This window comes from Bos indicus x Bos taurus, chromosome 4 (genome assembly GCF_003369695.1).
Source record: "Bos indicus x Bos taurus breed Angus x Brahman F1 hybrid chromosome 4, Bos_hybrid_MaternalHap_v2.0, whole genome shotgun sequence".
Lineage (NCBI taxonomy): Eukaryota > Metazoa > Chordata > Mammalia > Artiodactyla > Bovidae > Bos > Bos indicus x Bos taurus.
This window is the reverse complement of record NC_040079.1, coordinates 53893006-53912376: the sequence shown is the minus strand read 5'-3', so window position 1 is coordinate 53912376 and position 19371 is coordinate 53893006. Positions and strand designations below refer to the sequence as shown.

General features: G+C 41.7%; 2 protein-coding genes across 5 annotated transcripts in view; both read left to right on the top strand.

The window, feature by feature from the left end:
- Window positions 1-2126: 2126 nt before the first annotated feature.
- GGCT (gamma-glutamylcyclotransferase) lies at window positions 2127-12223 on the top strand. The gene is made up of 4 exons (XM_027539449.1): window positions 2127-2526; window positions 8804-8949; window positions 9835-9970; window positions 11061-12223. Exons 1-4 carry the CDS (start codon window positions 2386-2388, stop codon window positions 11202-11204), a joined length of 567 nt encoding a protein of 188 aa, XP_027395250.1. The 5' UTR covers window positions 2127-2385; the 3' UTR covers window positions 11205-12223.
- A 5474-nt stretch (window positions 12224-17697) lies between these two features.
- NOD1 (nucleotide binding oligomerization domain containing 1) overlaps window positions 17698-19371 on the top strand; it is an 89794-nt gene continuing 88120 nt past the window's right edge. For 2 of the 4 annotated variants that reach the window (XM_027539446.1, XM_027539445.1), the window contains exon 1: window positions 17703-18537. The gene's annotated coding sequence lies outside the window, so the exon portion shown is untranslated. Of the gene's footprint in view, window positions 18538-19371 lie in introns of all 4 variants that reach the window. The other 2 variants (XM_027539448.1, XM_027539447.1) reach the window with 2 other exon arrangements.

The following is a 19371-nucleotide window of genomic DNA, read 5'->3' as shown; positions in this document are numbered from 1 at the left end:
AGTCTCTATTCAAATTCTCCAATTGTCACAAAATATCTTTTATACCAGAACCAAGGACAAGCCATTGTATTATGTTTCTTAGGCTTCTTTTTATCTAAAACAGCCCTCCCTCAGTATTGCCTCTCTTCTTTTTTCTTTTTTTAAAGGCACTGAGTTAATTTAAGAGACTGAGCCATTTGTTCTATAGGATGTCTCGCCACTTGTTTTGGATTTTTTCTGATTGTTTGCTTCTATCCTTGTAGTTCCTGCTTGATTACTCTGAAGTTAAAGATTTTTGGAAACAGTGCTTCACAAATGATGCTGATGCTTCATATTGTATCACATCGGGAGATGCATAATGTAAGATTGGTCTAATTTTAGTAATGATAAAATTGACCTAGGTTAAGGTGGGAAGGAACCGGATTTCTCCACTGTCTTTACGGATTTCCCCTGATGACTGACACACAATCCCTGGCTCTATGTGAATATCCTGTTCCCTATCGCACTTTTACCTGTTGGTCTCATGATCCTGGTATGAATTAATCGTTTCATTAGGGACTGCAAAATGGTGAATTTCTAATTCTATCCTTCATTTTACATTATTTAGCTGGCATACTTTTGTAAAGGGAACTGTTTCCTCACCAACTGGGGCCATTTGGTTACCCTGAAATACATCTGCAACTAGAAAAGCAGGCTAAATGTTTATTTTCTTAGATTACCAGTTTTCAGAGTAAAGTTGGTGTAAAAGTCACTACCAGTAGTATGGCAGACAAAGTTTTTTTAAGTTTTTTTTCTTTTCTTTTTTAGATTTGTTTACTCTCGTGGGGAAATTAATTTTATGTTTGACATTTTAAATCAACTGCAGTTATTTGTGATGCTTAAATCATTCTAACTTTGACCAGTGGGCATTCCTTCAAGTTGGCTTCTGTGTCCTTTTCAGAGAACTTCATTTTTTAATACCTCCTGATTTTCTGTCGCAAGATGTTCTGAGTGCTCCTCTTAACCCGGCATCAGCCAATTCTCCAAGGAACCCTGGTACCTTTTAGTGGAAAAGTGGTATTTAAAAATCAAAACCTGGGTGCCAAGGATAGTCATTACTTTAAGACTCTGAGTTTATTATTAATTTTCATTTCAAAGTTTACAATATAGAGTTTGTATGTCATTGTTACTATACCTCTTTACATGGGAGCTTTTACCCTGATAACATTAACAAAATTACTTTTAATATTTATATGAACCCTATGAGATATTGGATCATATCTTACGTTTATAACTTGTTATCATAATTTGTTACAATGTCTATTTTAAAAGGAGACACCAGAGACAAGAGGTGTCCGAGGTTCAGTTCAGTCATTCAGTCGTGTCCGACTCTTTGTGACCCCATGGACTGCAGCATGCAGTCCTGTCCATCACCAACTCCCCGAGCTTGCTCAAACTCATGTCCATCATTACATGTCCAGTAAACAGCACATTCAAGTAAACAGCAAGTAAACGTTACACGTGCGAGATTACACGTCCAGTAAACAGCAGCGTCGGGCGTTGAGGCCCTCATGTACCTTCCATCAGGGAAGGAAGACCCTGACTCTCAGAGGAGCTATCCCAGGAGGCCAAGGATCCTTAGAAAAGGTAATCAGGTAGATAATCAGGGATGCTGTTCAAACTCGTGTGTCAGATTCTTTGCGACCCCATGGACTGCAGCACACCAGGCTTCCCTGTCCTTCACTATCTCCCGGGGTTTGCTCTAGTGCGAGGTCTTATCCACTAAGCCCCCTGATCAGGGCTAGGGTGCAGGAACCAGCGAGTGGTGTGAACAGACCCCCTCCTCATTCCTCCAAACCCAAAGGGCGGGACCGGGCGAGCTGCCGGCAGGGGGACCGTTTGGTACATGGTCCGAGACGCTGTTTCACTTTAAATGGATCCCAAAGCTCCCTAAAGAGTACACACTGTCAGAGAACCACGCACGTTTTACCCAAATTGGAGAAAATCCGGCTGGGACCTGTGAGCTGCTAGAGCTCAGCAGAGGACCCGCCCCCGCATAGAGCCCCGCCCACCCGCCATTCAGAGTGAGTGTTGAGCAGGGGGCGGGACAAATTAGGAGCAGGTCCAATGAGGAATCAGCCCCCGGTCAACTCAGGACCGAATATTACAAAGTCCGAGCTGCTAGCCTAGAGGAGGCGGTGAGTTGGCCAATCAGAGCGAGTAACTCACAGCGTTGGGTACTGGCAGCCAGTCAGAAGAGTGCTCGCAGGTGACTCGCCGGGCCCCAGCTTCCCGCCTTTCCCCTAACCTCTAAATCGGGGGCCCGGTGGTTCCTGGGTTAAGTTCTTCCGCCACGGAGCTGTATTTCTCGTCCTCTCTTTACGCTTGTACTACGGATCCCAGGCCTGTGCAGGCGTCTGGTGGGACATGGCGAACTTCGGCTGCGAGGACCTCCGGAGTCAGGATGGGGAGAGTTTTCTCTACTTTGCCTATGGCAGCAACCTGCTGACGGAGCGGATCCACCTCCGAAACCCCTCCGCCGTGTTCTACAGCGTAGCCCGCTTGCAGGTCAGTGCTCTCCGCCTGGCCCCCGAGATGTCCTCTGCCCTCTCTGCAGACAAAGGGGGCAGGATTTTGAGAACTCACTTTCTCAGGGCCGCTTGTCGTCAGCATTGGTCTGGGAATGCAGCTCTCTCTGCTCAAAGTACATCAGGGTTCCCTGCACGACCCTTCCCCCACGGGTCCCTCTCGCCCTCTCTCAGCCCTCTGCTTGATCCTGGCTGTGATGTGCTACTCTGGCTCCTGTGCCTCCCAGGCTGCCCTGAGCTCGCCCTCCTGACGTTCCCACCAGCTGCTCATTCTGCCCAGCTCCCGATGCCTCTCCCTTGGCCACTGACTTAGGGACATCATCACAGAATCCACTCGGTTGGTCCCTCTGAGAAGTCTTCTCTGACCCAAGCCAAGGAATCAGTTGCTTTCTGTTCTACCTTTGCTCCAGGACTTGTCACCTAGTTTTGTAAAAATCCGTTTACCAACCTTTTGCTCTCGACCTGAGGGGTCCTGCAAGCTGGGGCTATGTCTCATCCATAGTAAGGGCTGTGCTCACTTAAGTCTAATGGCTGGATGAACCTTCACTTGCCTTGGTAAGAATCATAGCTCTTAGTACATTTATTCATTTAGTTCATATTCTTCCAGCACTTACCTGGAGATACAAAGATGACTGAGTAAAGCTAGCTGCTTTCAGGACCTCCCGATCTGTAGGAGAGACAGGCAAACAAATTACCTACAGAGCCTTTTGACACTGTTGGACCAGACAGACATGGTCTCTGCTATCATTGGTCGGGTTCTTAGTTGCAAGCAACAGAAGTAGCTGATTTAAGCAGAAAAAGAATGTGTTGAAAGGCTGTTGAACAGCTCACAGAATGACCAGGAAGGTAGGACCACAGAACTGACAAAACAGGCAGGCATAGAAGGGAAGCTATAAAATAGCCAGTATCGCAGATGGAAACAGCCCGGGAGGCCACTGTTGACTCACCCTTGAGCTTGGTAAACACGGACATTGTATCATGCATCACCCATTCTGGACCCTGCCTCTACTGTCACTGTATCTGGAAGCTCCTGAAACCCAAATACAGTTCCCACCCCCAGAGTGGAGTTTCTGCTCCCCTGTGTCACTGACTTCTAATTCAAAACCCTAGGTGGGTGTCCTAGGCTAAATCTTGGCCATATGCCCATGCCCTGACTCCAAGCAAAGCTAGGAGAACCAGTCTCTGGCATTTGAAACTTCAAAAACAGGAGTTGGGCTCTGAGCACTATCTACCCATCAAACTCATACGATAGGGAATTCCCCAAACATGGTAAAAAAACTTAGATGTTGATAGTTGGGATGCAGCAAAGAACTATCTAACAAATGATTATTCAGTCACAGGTATGGTCAGTCTTAAAAGGAGATGAATCATACCTTGCTCTCAGTTTTGCTCTGAACCTAAAACTGCTCTGAAAAGAGTGGGAAAAAAAATTGTTTTAAGGAAGCATTGAAGGTGCTATGGGAGTATGTGACTTAGGGATCTGACCTAACTAGGATGTTCAGTAAAGCCATACCTGAAAATGTAACTTAAGCTGAAATCTGAATGACTGGTGAGGGGAGAAGCAAATGGAACAGCAGGGACAAAAGATTTCAGGAGAGAAAACAGCTGGGTCTTCTAGCTAGTGTGGCTAGAATTTAATGTGTAAGGAGGATATGGCATGAAGCGTAGAGAGGCAGGGAAGGGCCACATATTACAGGACCCCAGAGGCCAATGAAGACTTGGATCTTTATCTTGAGAGCAACAGTGAGAAGACCTCTGCCAAATTTAAGCAAACGAAATATCAGGTTTACATCTTTGACAGCTTATTCTGGTTGCTGTGGAAAGTACTTTGGAGGGGTAGGGGCAACCTACCAACAGGGCTTTTGGAAGTGGATGTGGGAGCGCAGTTAGAAAGCTTTTGTAGCGGTCACTTACTGAAGCTAATGGTACCTTGGAGTGGTAGCCAGGACAGGTAGATGGTTTTTGGGGCTGTTGAGGAGAGAACACTGTTAGGCTTTGGTGATTGATTGTGAACTGAAGAGTAGATAATGGTTTTTGATGCAACAGAGTGGATGATAGTGATATTTGTTAAAGAGAAAAAAAAAAGAGGATCAGTTTGGGAGGGAACATCAAGCTCAGTTTGGGCATACAGTTGGCCCTTAAACAATGCCAGGGTTAGTGGTTGCCACCCTTTGCTGAGCTGAAAATCAGAGAACTGCCATCTCTGCCTCAAAAACAGAGGAATGGATAAATGACTCACCCAAGGGCAGGAAGTTGAAGAGGTTTGGATAGAATCAGGATTTAGACCCTAGTTCCTTTGACACATATTCTCTATTTCAGTCTCTAATCGAACACGAACTTTCCCCCATACTTCGTTACTTTGATGATCTGAAAATTGAAAAAAATTCACAGATAAGTAGACCTGTGCAGTTCAAACCCATGTTGTTCAAGGGTCAGCTGTACTGAGTTTGAGATGCTTGTTGTATACCCAAGTGAGCAGAAAAATATTAGTGAACATTAATGAAGTACTTGGGCTTCCCTGGTAGCTCAGCTGGTAAAGAATCTGCCTGCAATGCAGGGGACTGCAATGCAGTTCGATTCCTGGGTGAGGAAGATCCCCTTGAGACAGATTAGGCTATCCAATCCAGTATTCTCAGGCTTCCCTGGTGGCTCAGTCACTAAAGAATCTGTCTGAGTGCAGGAGACCTGGGTTCGATCCCTGGGTTGGGAAGATCCCCTGGAGAAGGACATGGCAAGCCACTCTAGTATTCTTGCCTGTGAAATCCTAGACAGAGAAGCCTGGTGGGCTGCAATCCATGGGGTTGCAAAGAGTCAGACACGACTGAGCGACTAAGCACAACACAGCACATGAAGTACTTACTACGTTCTAAGCACTTTCAAAGTCAAGAGAGAGACCTGAGCTGGATAAAAGACAGTTGGAATATTGGATGGTATTTGAAGCCATTGGAGGGTATGATTTTGTCTTGAGCAAACTGCTGAGAAAAGGGCCTAAACTGAGACTTTTAGAAACTCCAGCATTTAAAAACCAGATAGTGGAGGAGGAGTTGGTAAAGGGAATTGAGATCAAGAAAGAGCTGAAAGGAAAGGAGGCAGATCAAGACAGTGTGGATAACTATGTCAGAAACATCTGAGAAGTGGAGCAAGATGAGGAATGAAAATTGTCTGTGGGATTTAAAAGTATATCAGTTCAGTTCAGTTCAGTCACTCAGTCGTGTCCGACTCTTTTCGACTCCATGGACTGCAGCACACCAGGCCTCCCTGTCCATCACCAACTTCCGGAGCTTACTCAAACTCATGTCCATTGAGTGGGTGATACCATCCAACAATCTCATCCTCTGTTGTCCCCTTCTCCTCCCACCTTCAATCTTTCCCAGCGTCAGGTCTTTTCAAATGAGTCAGTTCTTTGCATCAGGTGGCCAAAGTATTGAGGTTCAGCTTCAACATCAGTCCTTCCGATGAATATTCAGGACTGATTTCCATTAGGATGGACTGGTTGGATCTCCTTGCTGTCCAAGGACTCGCAAGAGTCTTCCCCAACACCACATTTCAAAAGCATCAATTCTTTGGTGCTCAGCTTTCTTTCTAGTCCAACTCTCACATCCATAGATGACTACTGGAAAAACCATAGCCTTGACTAGACAGACCTTTGTTGGCAAAGTGATGGCTCTGCCTTTTAATATGCTGTCAGAGTTGACTCATTGGAAAAGACCCTGATGTGCTAGGAGGGATTGGGGGCAGGAGGAGAAGGGGACGACAGAGGATGAGATGGCTGGATGGCATCACCGACTCGATGGACATGAGTTTGAGTGAACTCTGAGAGTTGGTGATGGACAGGGAGGCCTGGCGTGCTGCGATTCATGGGGTCACAAAGAGTTGGACACGACTGAGTGAATGAACTGAACTGAACTAGGTTGGTCATAACTTTTTTTCCAAGATGTAAGCGTCTTTTAATTTCATGGCTGCAGTCACCATCTGCAGTAATTTTGGAGTCCCCCCAAAATAAAGTCAGCCACCGTTCCCACTGTTTCCCCATCCATTTGCCATGAAGTGATGGGACCAGATGCCATGATCTTCGTTTTCTGAATGTTAAGCTTTAAGCCAACTTTTTCACTGTCTTCGTTTAGTTTCATCAAGGCTCTTTAGTTCTTCTTCGCTTTCTGCTATAAGGGTGGTGTCATCTGTATATCTGAGGTTATTGATATTTCTCCCGGCAATCTTGATTCCAGCTTGTGCTTCATCCAGCCTAGTGTTTCTCATGATGTACTCTGCATATAAGTTAAATAAGCAAAAAAAAAAAAAAAAGTTAAATAACCAGGGTGACAGTATACAGCCTTGATGTACACCTTTCCTGATTTGGAACCAGTCTGTTGTTCTTTATCTAGTTCTAACAGTTGCTTCCTGACTTGCATACAGATTTCTCAAGAGGCAGGTCAGGTGGTCTGATATTCCCATCTCTTTAAGAATTTTCCACAGTTTGTGGTAATTCACACAAAGACTTTGGCATAATCAATAAAGCAGAAATAGATGTTTTTCTGGAACTCTCTTGCTTTTTTGATAATCCAGTGGATGTTGGCAATTTGATCTCTGGTTCCTCTGCCTTTTCTAAAACCAGCTTGAACATCTGGAAGTTCATGGCTCATGTGCTGTTGAAGCCAGGCTTGGAGAATTTTGAGCATTACTTTACTAGCGTGTGAGATGAGTACAATTGTGTGGTAGTTTGAACATTCTTTGGCATTGCCTTTCTTTGGGATTGGAATGAAAACTGACCGTTTCTAGATCTGTGGCCACTGCTGAGTTTCCCAAATTTGCTGGCATATTGAGTGCAGCACTTTCACAGCATCGTCTTTCAGGATTTGGAATAGCTCAACTGGAGTTCTGTCACCTGCACTAGCTTTGTTCGTAGTGATGCTTCCTAAGGCCCACTTGATTTCTCATTCCAGGATATCTGGCTCTAGGTGAGTGATCACACCATTGTAATTATCTGGGTCATGAAGATCTTTTTTGTATAGACAGGTCCTAGTGTGGTTGTATCTTTTATCAGATCTCCTGATGTCTTGCCAAGGATACCTGGTGTTAGAACATCTAATATACCAATCAAAGGTACTGGTCACTCAAACCAACCTTTTTAATGAAATTCTAAAGGTTTTTAAGAAAATAAAGGTAACAGATAAAGTATAAACTTTAGATTTATTATCTAATCCAACTTTTTTTTTTATCATTAGGAAACTAAACTCTGAAAAAATGGAAAGAAATCTTCCTAGACTAAACAGCTGAGTAAAGATTATTAATCTCCCTCATTCTGTCCTTTGATTGCTCATCTCTGTGAGGGAAGAAACTAACAGCTTGAAACCTTGACTCCATTACTTTAGTTGTGAGACCTTAGGCAAGTTGCTTAATCTTTTTGAGCCACCATTCTTCTTTCTGTTAAATGTGTATAAAAAGTTGTTGACAGGATTTTGAAAAGTCCGTATGAAGCCCATAGCAGTGTACAGAACCCAGTAGTTGTTAGCTGCTCTTATGATTATTATAGATATGTTAATATAATTCATGAATATTAAAATTTATAAGTATACAAATCACCCTCAAATGACAGCTCCCTTAGGGCAAAAAAATAAGCTAATAGGATACTCTTAACATACATGAAAGTAGAAATAATGTTATAACCCTTATGCAGCCATCACCCAGCTTCAACAATTTGTACAGTATGATTATTGTTGTTTAGTTACTGAGTTGTGTCTGATTCTTTTGCAACCACCAGACTCCTCTGTCCATGGGATTTCCCAGGCAAGAATACTGGAGTGGGTTGCCATTTCCTTCTCCAGGGAATCTTCCTGAGACCCAGGGATCAAACCCTCATCTCCTGCGTTGCAGGCAGATTCTTTACCACTGAGCCACCAGGGAAGCCCACACTATGATTGCCTCTAAGTTAAAATTTATGTGTAAGTAAGTGGATTGGGAAGCAGTTTTCAAAAATAAAGATAGCTGTGTTAAGGCATCAGGATTATGGGATTTATTGTCCCCCTTAACCTCTTATTTATGGTAAGATACATGTACATATTCAGTATACAGTTTATTTTTAAGAAAAATATAGTCCTTGAAATCTGGGTCCTTGGTTGTTTATCTTTGTGTTTTTTATAGAAGGAACTCAAAACTTATGTTTTAATTACATGGTGTCGAAGGTAAATCTGCTTTTATTTTGAAAACGGAAATTTTGGTTCATGTGGATATTGATCATATCACTTTGGTTTCCTTTGTAGGATTTTAAACTTGACTTTGGCAATCCCCAAGGCAAAACAAGTGAAACTTGGCATGGAGGTATAGCCACCATTTTTGAAAGTCCTGGCGATGAAGTATGGGGAGTAGTATGGAAAATGAACAAAAGCAATTTAAGTTCTCTGGATAAGTAGGTGGCTTCTAATTATAAGTTAAATCATTACTAATTTAGAAGGTGGATCATATGCAAGAATGTGTGTGTATATATATGGACATATTCTTTACACTTGAGAGTTAACCTAAAAGGTATAATGTTAATTTCCTAAAAAGAAAAGCCTAGAAGGGTTACGCACTCTAAGATTTGGGGAGACTTTTGTAATCTCTTCTATGATTGATGGAAGTACTTATTTTCTATTTGTTTTTTTAATAAAAATATCTTTGTAGTTTCATATTGTGAGAAAGCATGAAGATTTTTGTAATTATTACATACTTTTACTGATTTCAAAAACAACTCAGTTTTTATAACAGTCAGATTTTTAAAAAATTCTTTAAGGTAGCAGTTGAATCAGTAAAAAAGTGATAATAACTTGTAAAAACTTCAAAACATATTAGAAATGCTTTGATGCTTTTTAGAACTCAAGAGTTGTGTGGCAGAGCATTTAATACAAAGATAGTTGACAGAAAAGAGTAGGATTTGAGAAGAGCAAACATCTGACATGCTTACCATTTTACTTCACTTGCAAACAGAAATGAGCTGTCCTGTCTACTTTTGCAAGATGGATATTCTCTTGTCAGAACATATAGTCCAGTTTTCGTAGACAGAGAGCAATGTTTCAGGGTTATAAAGCTTGCAATAACTAAAGATCTGTTAGAAGTATACCCAGTAATAGTAAGTCTCCAGCTTTCTAATTGAAATGCTAAGCTTACTTTTGATGTGGTGGTATTTATAGTATGTTCTACTCTATCCCCAAATACATAGAGAACACATACATCCATAAATAGTTAAAAATTTTAATCCAGTAAACTAACTTGGCTTAGTCAACGTATGATTAAAATGTGGCTGTTCTGATTCCAGGCAAGAAGGGGTTAAAAGTGGAATGTATGTCCCAATAGAAGTTACTGTTTCAACTCAAGAAGGAAAAGAAATAACCTGTCGAAGTTATCAGATGACAAATTATGAGAGTGTTCCCCCATCACCCCAGTATAAAAAGGTATCCTTTTTAACTTACAAAGACTTTTGGTGATTCCTTGTTAATTTTCACAGAGTTAAATGACAGAATATCTTATTTTTAAAAGGCTTTGTGTTTTAAATTCTGTATGAACAATTAATTTCAATCAATATGTTTTTAATACAAAAATGATAGTTATTTACTGAATAAACGTTCCAATTTATTTGCAATGATAGAACTATGTCCCTAAAACTTTGTTTATTAAAAAAAAACTCAGAAACGTACTTGAGTCAAAATCCTAGGCATATTTTTCTTTAAAAACATGTATGGTGTATTTTTTATAGTTATTCTATACCTATGCTTTTTAATCATTTTTTTCTTCTCCACAAAATAGTATTTCATAAACCCCAAGATTCATTTTTACAGGGCAAAAATATATTTCCTACTGTTGAAATGTTTTCCATTTCTAGATGGAGGGATAAGTCATGCCCCTTTCAAAATCAGGGACACCCTTCCAGCATGCATGCACAGGAAAAGAATTAAGGATAGAGAGGCTGACATCCCTCTTCAGAAACCCAAACTTAGGTACTTATTGGCAGGTCCAATCAGGACATGATACTTGGAGAAGGTGACCCAGTTCCTGGGCCTAATCTGGAATTTTCTAGAATGGAGCCTAGAGGAATTAGCTGGTGTGGATCTGGGGAGTACCATTGAATACACTTGCTGTTTATTCCCCCATGTGTAATTCAGAGGTAGAGTAGACTCCAGGATACAACTAAAAACTGCTCCCTATAAACTTTAAATTTCTTTGAAGAATGGTGTTTGTTTCTTAAAAAATTTTGTTCGTTTCATGCAAATTCTATACAATGTTTTATATTAAAAATATTTTAAACCATAGTATTGAGTACAGTTGCTATCACATAGGGATGGATTGTGTGGCTATGAAAACTCCCTGTACATTCATGCTTATCATGGGAGGAATGACTCTTCATTTTGTTCTACAATTGTTTATTCTCGAGTTATCTGAAAGCTAATATTTCATACTTTGATACTACAAATAAACTGTGGTATACTAAACTGAATTATGTTCCTAACTAAAAGAGGGTTTTGTTGTTGTTTAACCATCTTCTAGGTCATTTGCATGGGCGCAAAAGAGAATGGTTTGCCCCTGGAGTACCAAAAGAAGTTAAATTCAATAGAACCAAATGACTACAAAGGAAAGGTCTCAGAAGAAATCGAAGACATTATCAAAAAGGGGGAAGCAAAGACTCATTAGAACTTAATGGAGTATATCTACATATATTTTCTCTATATGCTAATACCTTTTTAACATTTAGAACAGGGATCTGGGATGTATCTCTGTAATATATTTCAACAGTGTTCTGGAGGGTTATTTCACTTGGGTGCTTCCTTGTTTTCAGACTGTAAAAAGACTGAGATAGGAGTTAGACAGTTGAAAGGGGGGATGTGAGAGGTGTTGGAATGCATGACAGTTAGGTGTGAGTACTCTGTGAACCCTTAAAGTTATTTTCTTGAGTTTATCTGAAGTGTATTTTTGCTCTGTGACTGAAGATAAATTTGCAACTTAATGATGGTGCTGGTAAATCACTCTGCTCTGGGATTTTTTAAAATCAGCTTAATAAGAGCAAGCAAACTGAAGAGACAATTGATTGTAAAATTTTAAAATTATTTTAAAACTATTTAAAAAATTTTAAATTGTTTTAAAATTTAAAAGATGGCATAATGTTCTTAGAGGAATAAATGTATTTGTGGTTTAACCTGTATTCTCTGCAAAAATACTACATTTCATTTATGAGAAAGACTCACATTATCACATATACTGGGTCTGGTCTTGGCCATATCCAGTCTATACTAAAGGATTATTGCACAGACTCTGGAACCAGTATATTAGGGATCGGCTGTCAGTTCCACCACTTTCTACCTGGGAAACTTTGGGTTATTTGACTCAACTTCCTCAGCTTCCTCACCTGCAGACTGAGGACAGCCAAATATCTATGTCTTAGGATCATTTTGAGGGGTATATGTATAAGCTTGGGACACAGCCTGGCATATAATAAGTATTAGTAATCATTATTCTTATTGAAGGTTGAAGTTTGTACTGACCCATCTTTAAAACAGGATTTTAAAGTAGAAGAGTCAAGATCATGAGGAAAAGTATTTCTTGGAAGCTAAAATTTGATTTCTTGGCTTATTAAGAAATGGTCACCTTCTTAAATTTATCTACTGAATAAATGGAAGAAAGTCATGAATAAAACAACACTGGTTATCACACAATCTCTCATGTCTCTGTGGAATCCAGTGAGCTGGACTTTCAAAATAGGTTATTAGAATGAAAGAGAAGAAACCCCAGGAGCATAAAGTAAAGATTTGGTTTTTACTCTTGGGAAGAAGGCCCAAAGAACTTTTCAGCTACAACTGCAATTCTGTAGTGAGGCTTCACTATCTCCCAGAGTGGAGTACAAATTTGAAGATTTTCCTTATTTTCTTTCAAGCCCAGAAATGCTTTTCAAAGACTATGTTGGCGATAGTGTCACCAGGAGCTGGTTGTAATTTGAGAGGGCCAAAATCACTGATGAAAATTCCTTACATATGACATTTGCCAGTACTACCTTGAAAACAACTAGAAAGATAAAATGAGCTGAAAGGCTAGACAGTAATGGAAAGTATAATATATGTAATGTTATTAACAACTATAAAAGGTGAAAAGTAAAGTGAAGTAAGGTTTTTACACTTCATTTGAACAGGTAAAATGACACCAGTAGACTAAAAAATTATGTATGTATAATATGTATTATATAGAAGTATGTTACCTATGGGACTTCCCTGGTGGCTCAGATGCTAAAGCGTCTGCCTACAATGCAGGAGACCCGGGTTCGATCCCTGGGCTGGGAAGATCTCCTGGAGAAGGAAATGGCAACCTACTCCAGTATTCTTGCCTGGAAAATCCCATGGACGGTGGAACCTGGTAGGCTACAGTCCATTGGTCACAAAGAGTCGGACACAACTGAGCGACTTCACTTTCACTTTCATGTTACCTACTTAAAAAGTATACAAAGAGCTACACTTGAAAACACCACAGGTAAATAAAAACAGAATTCTAAAAAATGTTCAGGTAACCCACAGGAAGAGAGGAAAAAGAAAACAGGAAATGAAAGAACAGAAAACAAATAATAATGGCACATTTATACCCTAACATATCAATAAGTATATTCAATGAAATGATCTCAAGACACCAAGTAACAATTGGTGGAGTGGATTAAAAGCAAATAATATTCTTCTATACGTTTACAACAACTTGTTCATCCATCCATCCATTGATGGACATTCGGACTGTTTTCACCTTTTCACTATTGTGAATAGCGCTGCTATGAACGTGTGTATGCATATATATTTTTAAGTACCTAGGAATAGAATTGATGGGGTCATATGGTAATTCTAGGTTTAAGTTTTTGAGGCATGACCAACCTGTTTCTCACATTGGCTGAAAAATTTTACATTCTTACCAATGATGTATATAATTTTTAAAGGAAATACTTAAGTGAAAATTTAACCAAACGTTCTAAGACTTATATACTGAAAACTACAAAACACTGATGAAAGATATCAAAGATCTAAATAAAGGGAGAGGTATACTATGTTCATAGTTTGGAAGGCTCAACATAATAAAGATCTCAGTTCTCTCCAACATAGGTTTACCACAATTTCTATCAAAATCCCTTCAAGATTTTTTTTCTAAAATTTATATGGAAAGGCAAAGGAATCAGAATAGGTAAAGCAACTTCAAAAAAGCAGAATAAAATGGGAGGACTCAATTGGCCCAGTTTCAAGATTGTGTGGTACTGGCAGAGGGATAAACATACAGATCAATGAAACAGAATGGAGAATCCAGAAATACACACATACCAGGTGCACAAGTAATTTAACGGAGGAAAGATAGCCCTTCAACAATTAAGCCCTTCAACAAAGAAAGATAGCCCTTCTCCTCTGGAGAAGGAAATGGCAACCCACTCCAGTATTCCTGCCTGGAGAATTCCATGGACAGAGGAGGCTCCATGGGGTCGCAAGAGTCAGACACAACTTAGTGACTAATCCACCACCACCATCAACAATGATGCTGGAGCAAAAATAATAGGCAAAAATAATAATTACAATAAAGTTAACTGACGTCTCATTCAAAAATTAACTCAAATGCCTGACATAAAACTATAAATTTTGGGGGGAAATTTTCTTTGACATCTAGGAATTTGCAAACAGAGTTCTTTGAATACCAAAAGCATGATCCATACAAGGAAAAATGGATAAAACTAGTGTACATCGAAATTTAAAATGTTTGCTCTGTGAAAGATCCTATCAAAAGAATGAAAATACAAGCTTGAAGTGAGAGAAAATATTGACAAACCACATATCTAACAAAGGGTTAGTATCTACAATATATAAAGAACTTTTGAAATTCAACAATAAAAAAGCAAATTGTTCAACTAATAAATGAGACATGAAGAGACATTTCACGCAAGTGGAGACATAGATGGCAAATATGCACATGAAAAGATGTAGATCATCACTAGCAAATTAAAACCATAATGATAGACCACTAAACTCTACACACATATAGAATGGCTAAGAGAAAACATGACAGTGCCCAATGCTATGAGGATGTGATACACCTAGATGACTTACACACTGCTGGTGGGACTGCAAAACGGTCCAGCCACTGTGGAAGACAGTGTGCAGTTTCTTAGTAAACTAAACATGCAACTATCATATGACCCAACAGTTGCACGCCTGGGCATTTATCCCAGGGAAATGGGAACTTACGTTCACATATAAACCTGTAGATTAATGTCTATAGCGATTTTATTCATAACAGCTAAAAATTGGAAATAATCCAAATGTCTTTCTACATGTGAATGATTAAGCTGTGGTATCTTTGTGGTAATACCATGAAATACTACTCAGTAATAAAGAGAACCACTGATACATGCGATGCCCTAGGTGAAGCTCCAGAGACTTAGGCTGAGTGAACAAAACCAGTCCCCAAACAAAATCTCAATACATACTGTGTGCTTCCATTTGTGTAACATTCTTGAAATGACATAGTACAGAAATGGGGAACAGGTTAGATGTTGTCAGGGGTTAAAGAGGAGGTGGTGTGGTGTAATGGCAACGTGGGGGGTCATTGCAGTGGTGGAAATGTTCTGTATTTTGACTGTATCATTCAGGGTCTGCAAGATGACCATGAAGGGAAATTGGGTTAAAGGTGTAAGGGTCTCTGCATTATCTCTTACAGCTGCATGTGGATTTACAGTTCAGTTCAGTTGCTCAGTCGTGTCTGACTCTGCAACCCTGTGGACTGCAGCACGCCAGGCCTCCCTGTCAATTTTACATTCTTACCAACAATGTATATAATTTTTTAAAGGAAATACTTAAGTGCAAATTTAACCAAATGTGTTAAGACTTGTACTGAAAACAACAAAACACTGATGAAAGATATCAAAGATCTAAATAAATAAATGGAGAGGTATACTATGTTCATAGTTTGGAAGGCTCAACATAAAGATCCAATTCCCGGAGCTTGCTCAAACTCATGTCTATTGACTCAGTGGTGCCATCCAATCATCTCATCCTCTGTCGTCCCCTTTTCTTGCCTTCGATCTTTCCCATCAGCATCAGAGTTTTTTCCAGTGAGTCAGTTCTTCGCATCAGGTGGTCAAAGTATTGGAGCTTCAGCATCAGTCTGAATATTCCAATGAATATTCAGGACTGATTTCCTTTATGATTGACTGGTTTGATCTCCTTGCAGTCCAAGGGACTCTCAAGAGTCTTCTCCAACACCACAGTTCAAAAGCATCAATTCTTCAGCACTCAGCTTTCTTTATGGTCCAACCCTCACATCCATATATGACTACTGGAAAAACCATAGCTTTGACTAGGACTTCCCTCGTGGCTTAGATGGCAAAGTGTCTGCCTACCATGTGGGAGACCCGGACTCAATCCCTGGGTCAGGAAGATCTCCTGGAGAAGTAAATGGCAACCCACTCCAGTATTCTTGCCTGGAAAATCCCACGGACGGAGGAACCTGGCAGGCTGCAGTCCATGGGGTTGCAAAGAGTCGGACAGGACTGAGTCACTTCACTTTCACTTGACTAGATGGACCTTTGTTGGCAAAGTAACATCTCTGATTTTTAATATGCTGTCTAGATTGGTCAGAGAGAAGGCAATGGCACCCCACTCCAGTACTCTTGCCTGGAAAATCCCATGGACGGAGGAGCCTGGTAGGCTGCAGTCCATGGGGTCTCGAAGAGTCGGACACGACTGAGCGACTTCACTTTCACTTTTCACTTTCATGCATTGGAGAAGGAAATGGCAACCCACTCCAGTGTTCTTGCCTGGAGAATCCCAGGGACAGGGGAGCCTGGTGGGCTGCCGTCTATGGGGTCGAAGAGAGTCGGACATGACTGATGCGACTTAGCAGCAGCAGCAGATTGGTCATAGCTTTTCTTCCAAGGAGCAAGTGCCTTTTAATTTCATGGCTGCAGTCACCATCTGCAGTGATTTTGGAGCCCCCTAAAATAAAGTCTCTCACTGTTTCCTCATCTATTTGCCATGAAGAGATGGGACCAGATGCCATGATCTTAGTTTTCTGAATGTTGAGTTTTAAGCCAACTTTTTCACTCTAGCAAATTTACAACTATCCTCAAATAAAAAGTTTAATTAAAAGTAAAAATAACTATATATGAATTTTTGAAGCAGTGGAATCAGCAGAGAACAGGAGACTATTAAACCTGCCCAATAAAATTAGAAATAAGACCAAAATACTCTTAGAAAATAAATATATTATTGTTGAAATTAAGAACTTAAGTGGATGGTGTATTGGTTGCCTGTTGCTGTTGTAATGAGTTACCACAAATTTCGTAGCCTAGAGCAACACAATTTTTATTATGGTTCTGGAGTTCAATAGTCTAAAATGTGTCTCACTAGGCTGAAATCAAAGTGTCAGCAGAACTGTATTCCTTCTGGAGCCCTGCTAGAGAACCCATTTCCTTGTTTTCTGCAGCTTCTAGAAGCCACAGAAGCTCAATTTCTTGGCTCATAGCTCCATTCCTCCTCTTCAAAACCAGCAACACCCGGCCCAATCCTTCCCAAGTTGCTATCTCTTTTAGCGCTCCTTCTTCTGCCTACCTCTTCCATTTATAAGGACCCTTGTGACTGCATCCAGCCCATACCAATAGACCATGCTTAATCTTTCCATCTCAAGGTCAGCTGATTTGCACCCTTAATTCCATCTGCTACTTTAATTCTCCTTTGCCATATTCACAGGTTCCAGGTGTAGGACTTGAACATTATAGGGGGCCTGGAGGGACTATTTCACCTAGCGAAGACCAGTAACACAGCAGATTCAAATAACCACAAAAATAATTGATTAATGGAAAGAATTGAAGAAGTCAACTGAAAGTGCAGACAGAGAAGCAGGATATAGAAAATGTGAGTATTTAAAAGATACGGAAGATAAAATCCAGAATCCTAGAAGAAAGGACAAATTTTGCAATTTTTCTACCAGAAGTTCATGTAAGGATAAACATACATGAAGAATTGGTATCTTTAGTGTCTCTATATTAGGTTTGACAAGTTTGCACGTCTCCCACCAGTGTTACCTTTGCAAAGTTTCACTTTTGAGTTATGAACAAACTTTTCAGAAGGCAGCCTTTTTTGGGAATCTAAATATTCATGAGCATATGGGGTCACATGATTGAATGTATTTTATTCAGTGTGAAACTTATTTATAGCATCGTTATGCCTTATGTAGACCTTCTCCATTTAAAACGTTAAAAAGACAGCTTACTAGGAAATGTATTAGCTAGCATGTTACAAACTCCCTGACAGGTCATCACAGCGTTAACAGTAAACAATGTACACCGCCAAGAAGAGATTTAAGGGCAGGAAGAAAACCTTAGATTTTTAAGAAGTCCATATCGAAGTATATGCTCTGTCGTAAAAGGTTTGATTGTTTTGAGCTGCTTTTCATCCGGGAGCATGTGTCACGTGTTAACAGGAGTTTCACGGGGGAGCACGTGTTCTAACAGGCGTTTCCACCGTGGTGTTTTGAAGCAGCTGCCTCTGGTTGCGGACGCTGGGCTAGCACTTCTAACGGGACGGGCCTGAGCTCGCAGCAGCCGGGACGGAGCTGGCGCCACCAGTAGGCGTGGGTCACCTCTGGCGAGCTCTCAGGCCTACCCGCGCGGTGGCCTGGCCACTCTGCTGGGGCAGGGACTGCCCCTTCAGGCTGCCCAGGGCCACTTTCTGCGCGCAGCCTCTCCCGGCCGCCCGCGTTCGCCTCGCTCGCCCGGGCCGCGCCTCGGCCTTTTAGCGCAGGCCGCGGTGGTTCGGGGCGCGGCAGTCGCTACGGTCGTGACAGTTCGCGTTCCCGGCCCGCGCGGCGGCTGTACCTGCCCTGCAGCGGGTGAAGTTGCGGGCGCCGCGCTACGGGGTCGGCACTCCCAGACCTCCGAGTTCCCGCCCGCGCGCTCCCGGCGCACCGGATTCCGGCTCTGGCTCCCCAGTACCGCGAGGTCTCCATACCTGGCGACCAAGTAAGTCCCAGCGGCAGGGGTGGGTCGCGCGGAGCACACGTTTTCTGGGGGTCCTGGGCGCCGCGGCGGAGGAGGCGCAGAGAGGCGGCGTCCTGCGAGCCGGCAGAATTCAAAGCTGCGCTGGAAGAGCTCCGGGTGGAGCAAGGAGGAGAAACCCGGTGTTTGTGGAACCACGAAAGTTCAGGGGGGTGAACTTCAGCGTTAGGGGAATCGTTTATCCCACGGTGGTCCAGACAGAGCGTCTCAGTCCTGCCTGCACCGTAGAATCACCTGGGGTGCTTGTAAAATTCAGATGCCCAGGCTGGATCCATCAGAACCCTTTGGGGGAATGGAGGGGGCGGGGGTCTGTATCGTTTATACTTCTCAGCTGATTCCACTGTGTGGGCAGGGTTGAGCACCAGCGACCAAAGAGTGGTTGCCAAGAGAGGATGGAAAGGCGGGCAGGGGCTTTGATAAGAGTCCAGCCTGCAGACAGATCCGACTGTACCCAGTGTCCCGCGTGGCCCTGGGAAAGGGGCAGTGGCCCTCTCTCTGGTTTCCCGAGACGTAGAGAAGGGAAATGAGACAAGACTTGGCAGCGTCGCCGGAATACTGCCTCAGCTATGCACACAGTCTTTTGGCATATTGTGAAACACAGAAGCTTTGCCAGATCATGATGCCTCGTTGGTTCTGCTTTCTGGGAAATGCCTCTATTACTATCATTTAAAGTTAAATGAAGGGAAGCCAGTAAACCTGTTGACAACTTCTGGGATTTCTGCTTTAAGGGTGAAGTTAGGTGTGCTTCGGAGAAGGCAATGGCACCCCACTCCGATACTCTTGCCTGGAGAATCCCAT

Bases quoted from the DNA above. Each gene is read 5' to 3' on its own strand.
- GGCT (XM_027539449.1), top strand. From the start codon at position 2,386: ATGGCGAACTTCGGCTGCGAGGACCTCCGGAGTCAGGATGGGGAGAGT. The intron at 2,527-8,803 runs GTCAGTGCTCTC...TTTCCTTTGTAG, and splicing joins ACAGCGTAGCCCGCTTGCAG to GATTTTAAACTTGACTTTGG. The intron at 8,950-9,834 runs GTAGGTGGCTTC...TTCTGATTCCAG, and splicing joins AATTTAAGTTCTCTGGATAA to GCAAGAAGGGGTTAAAAGTG.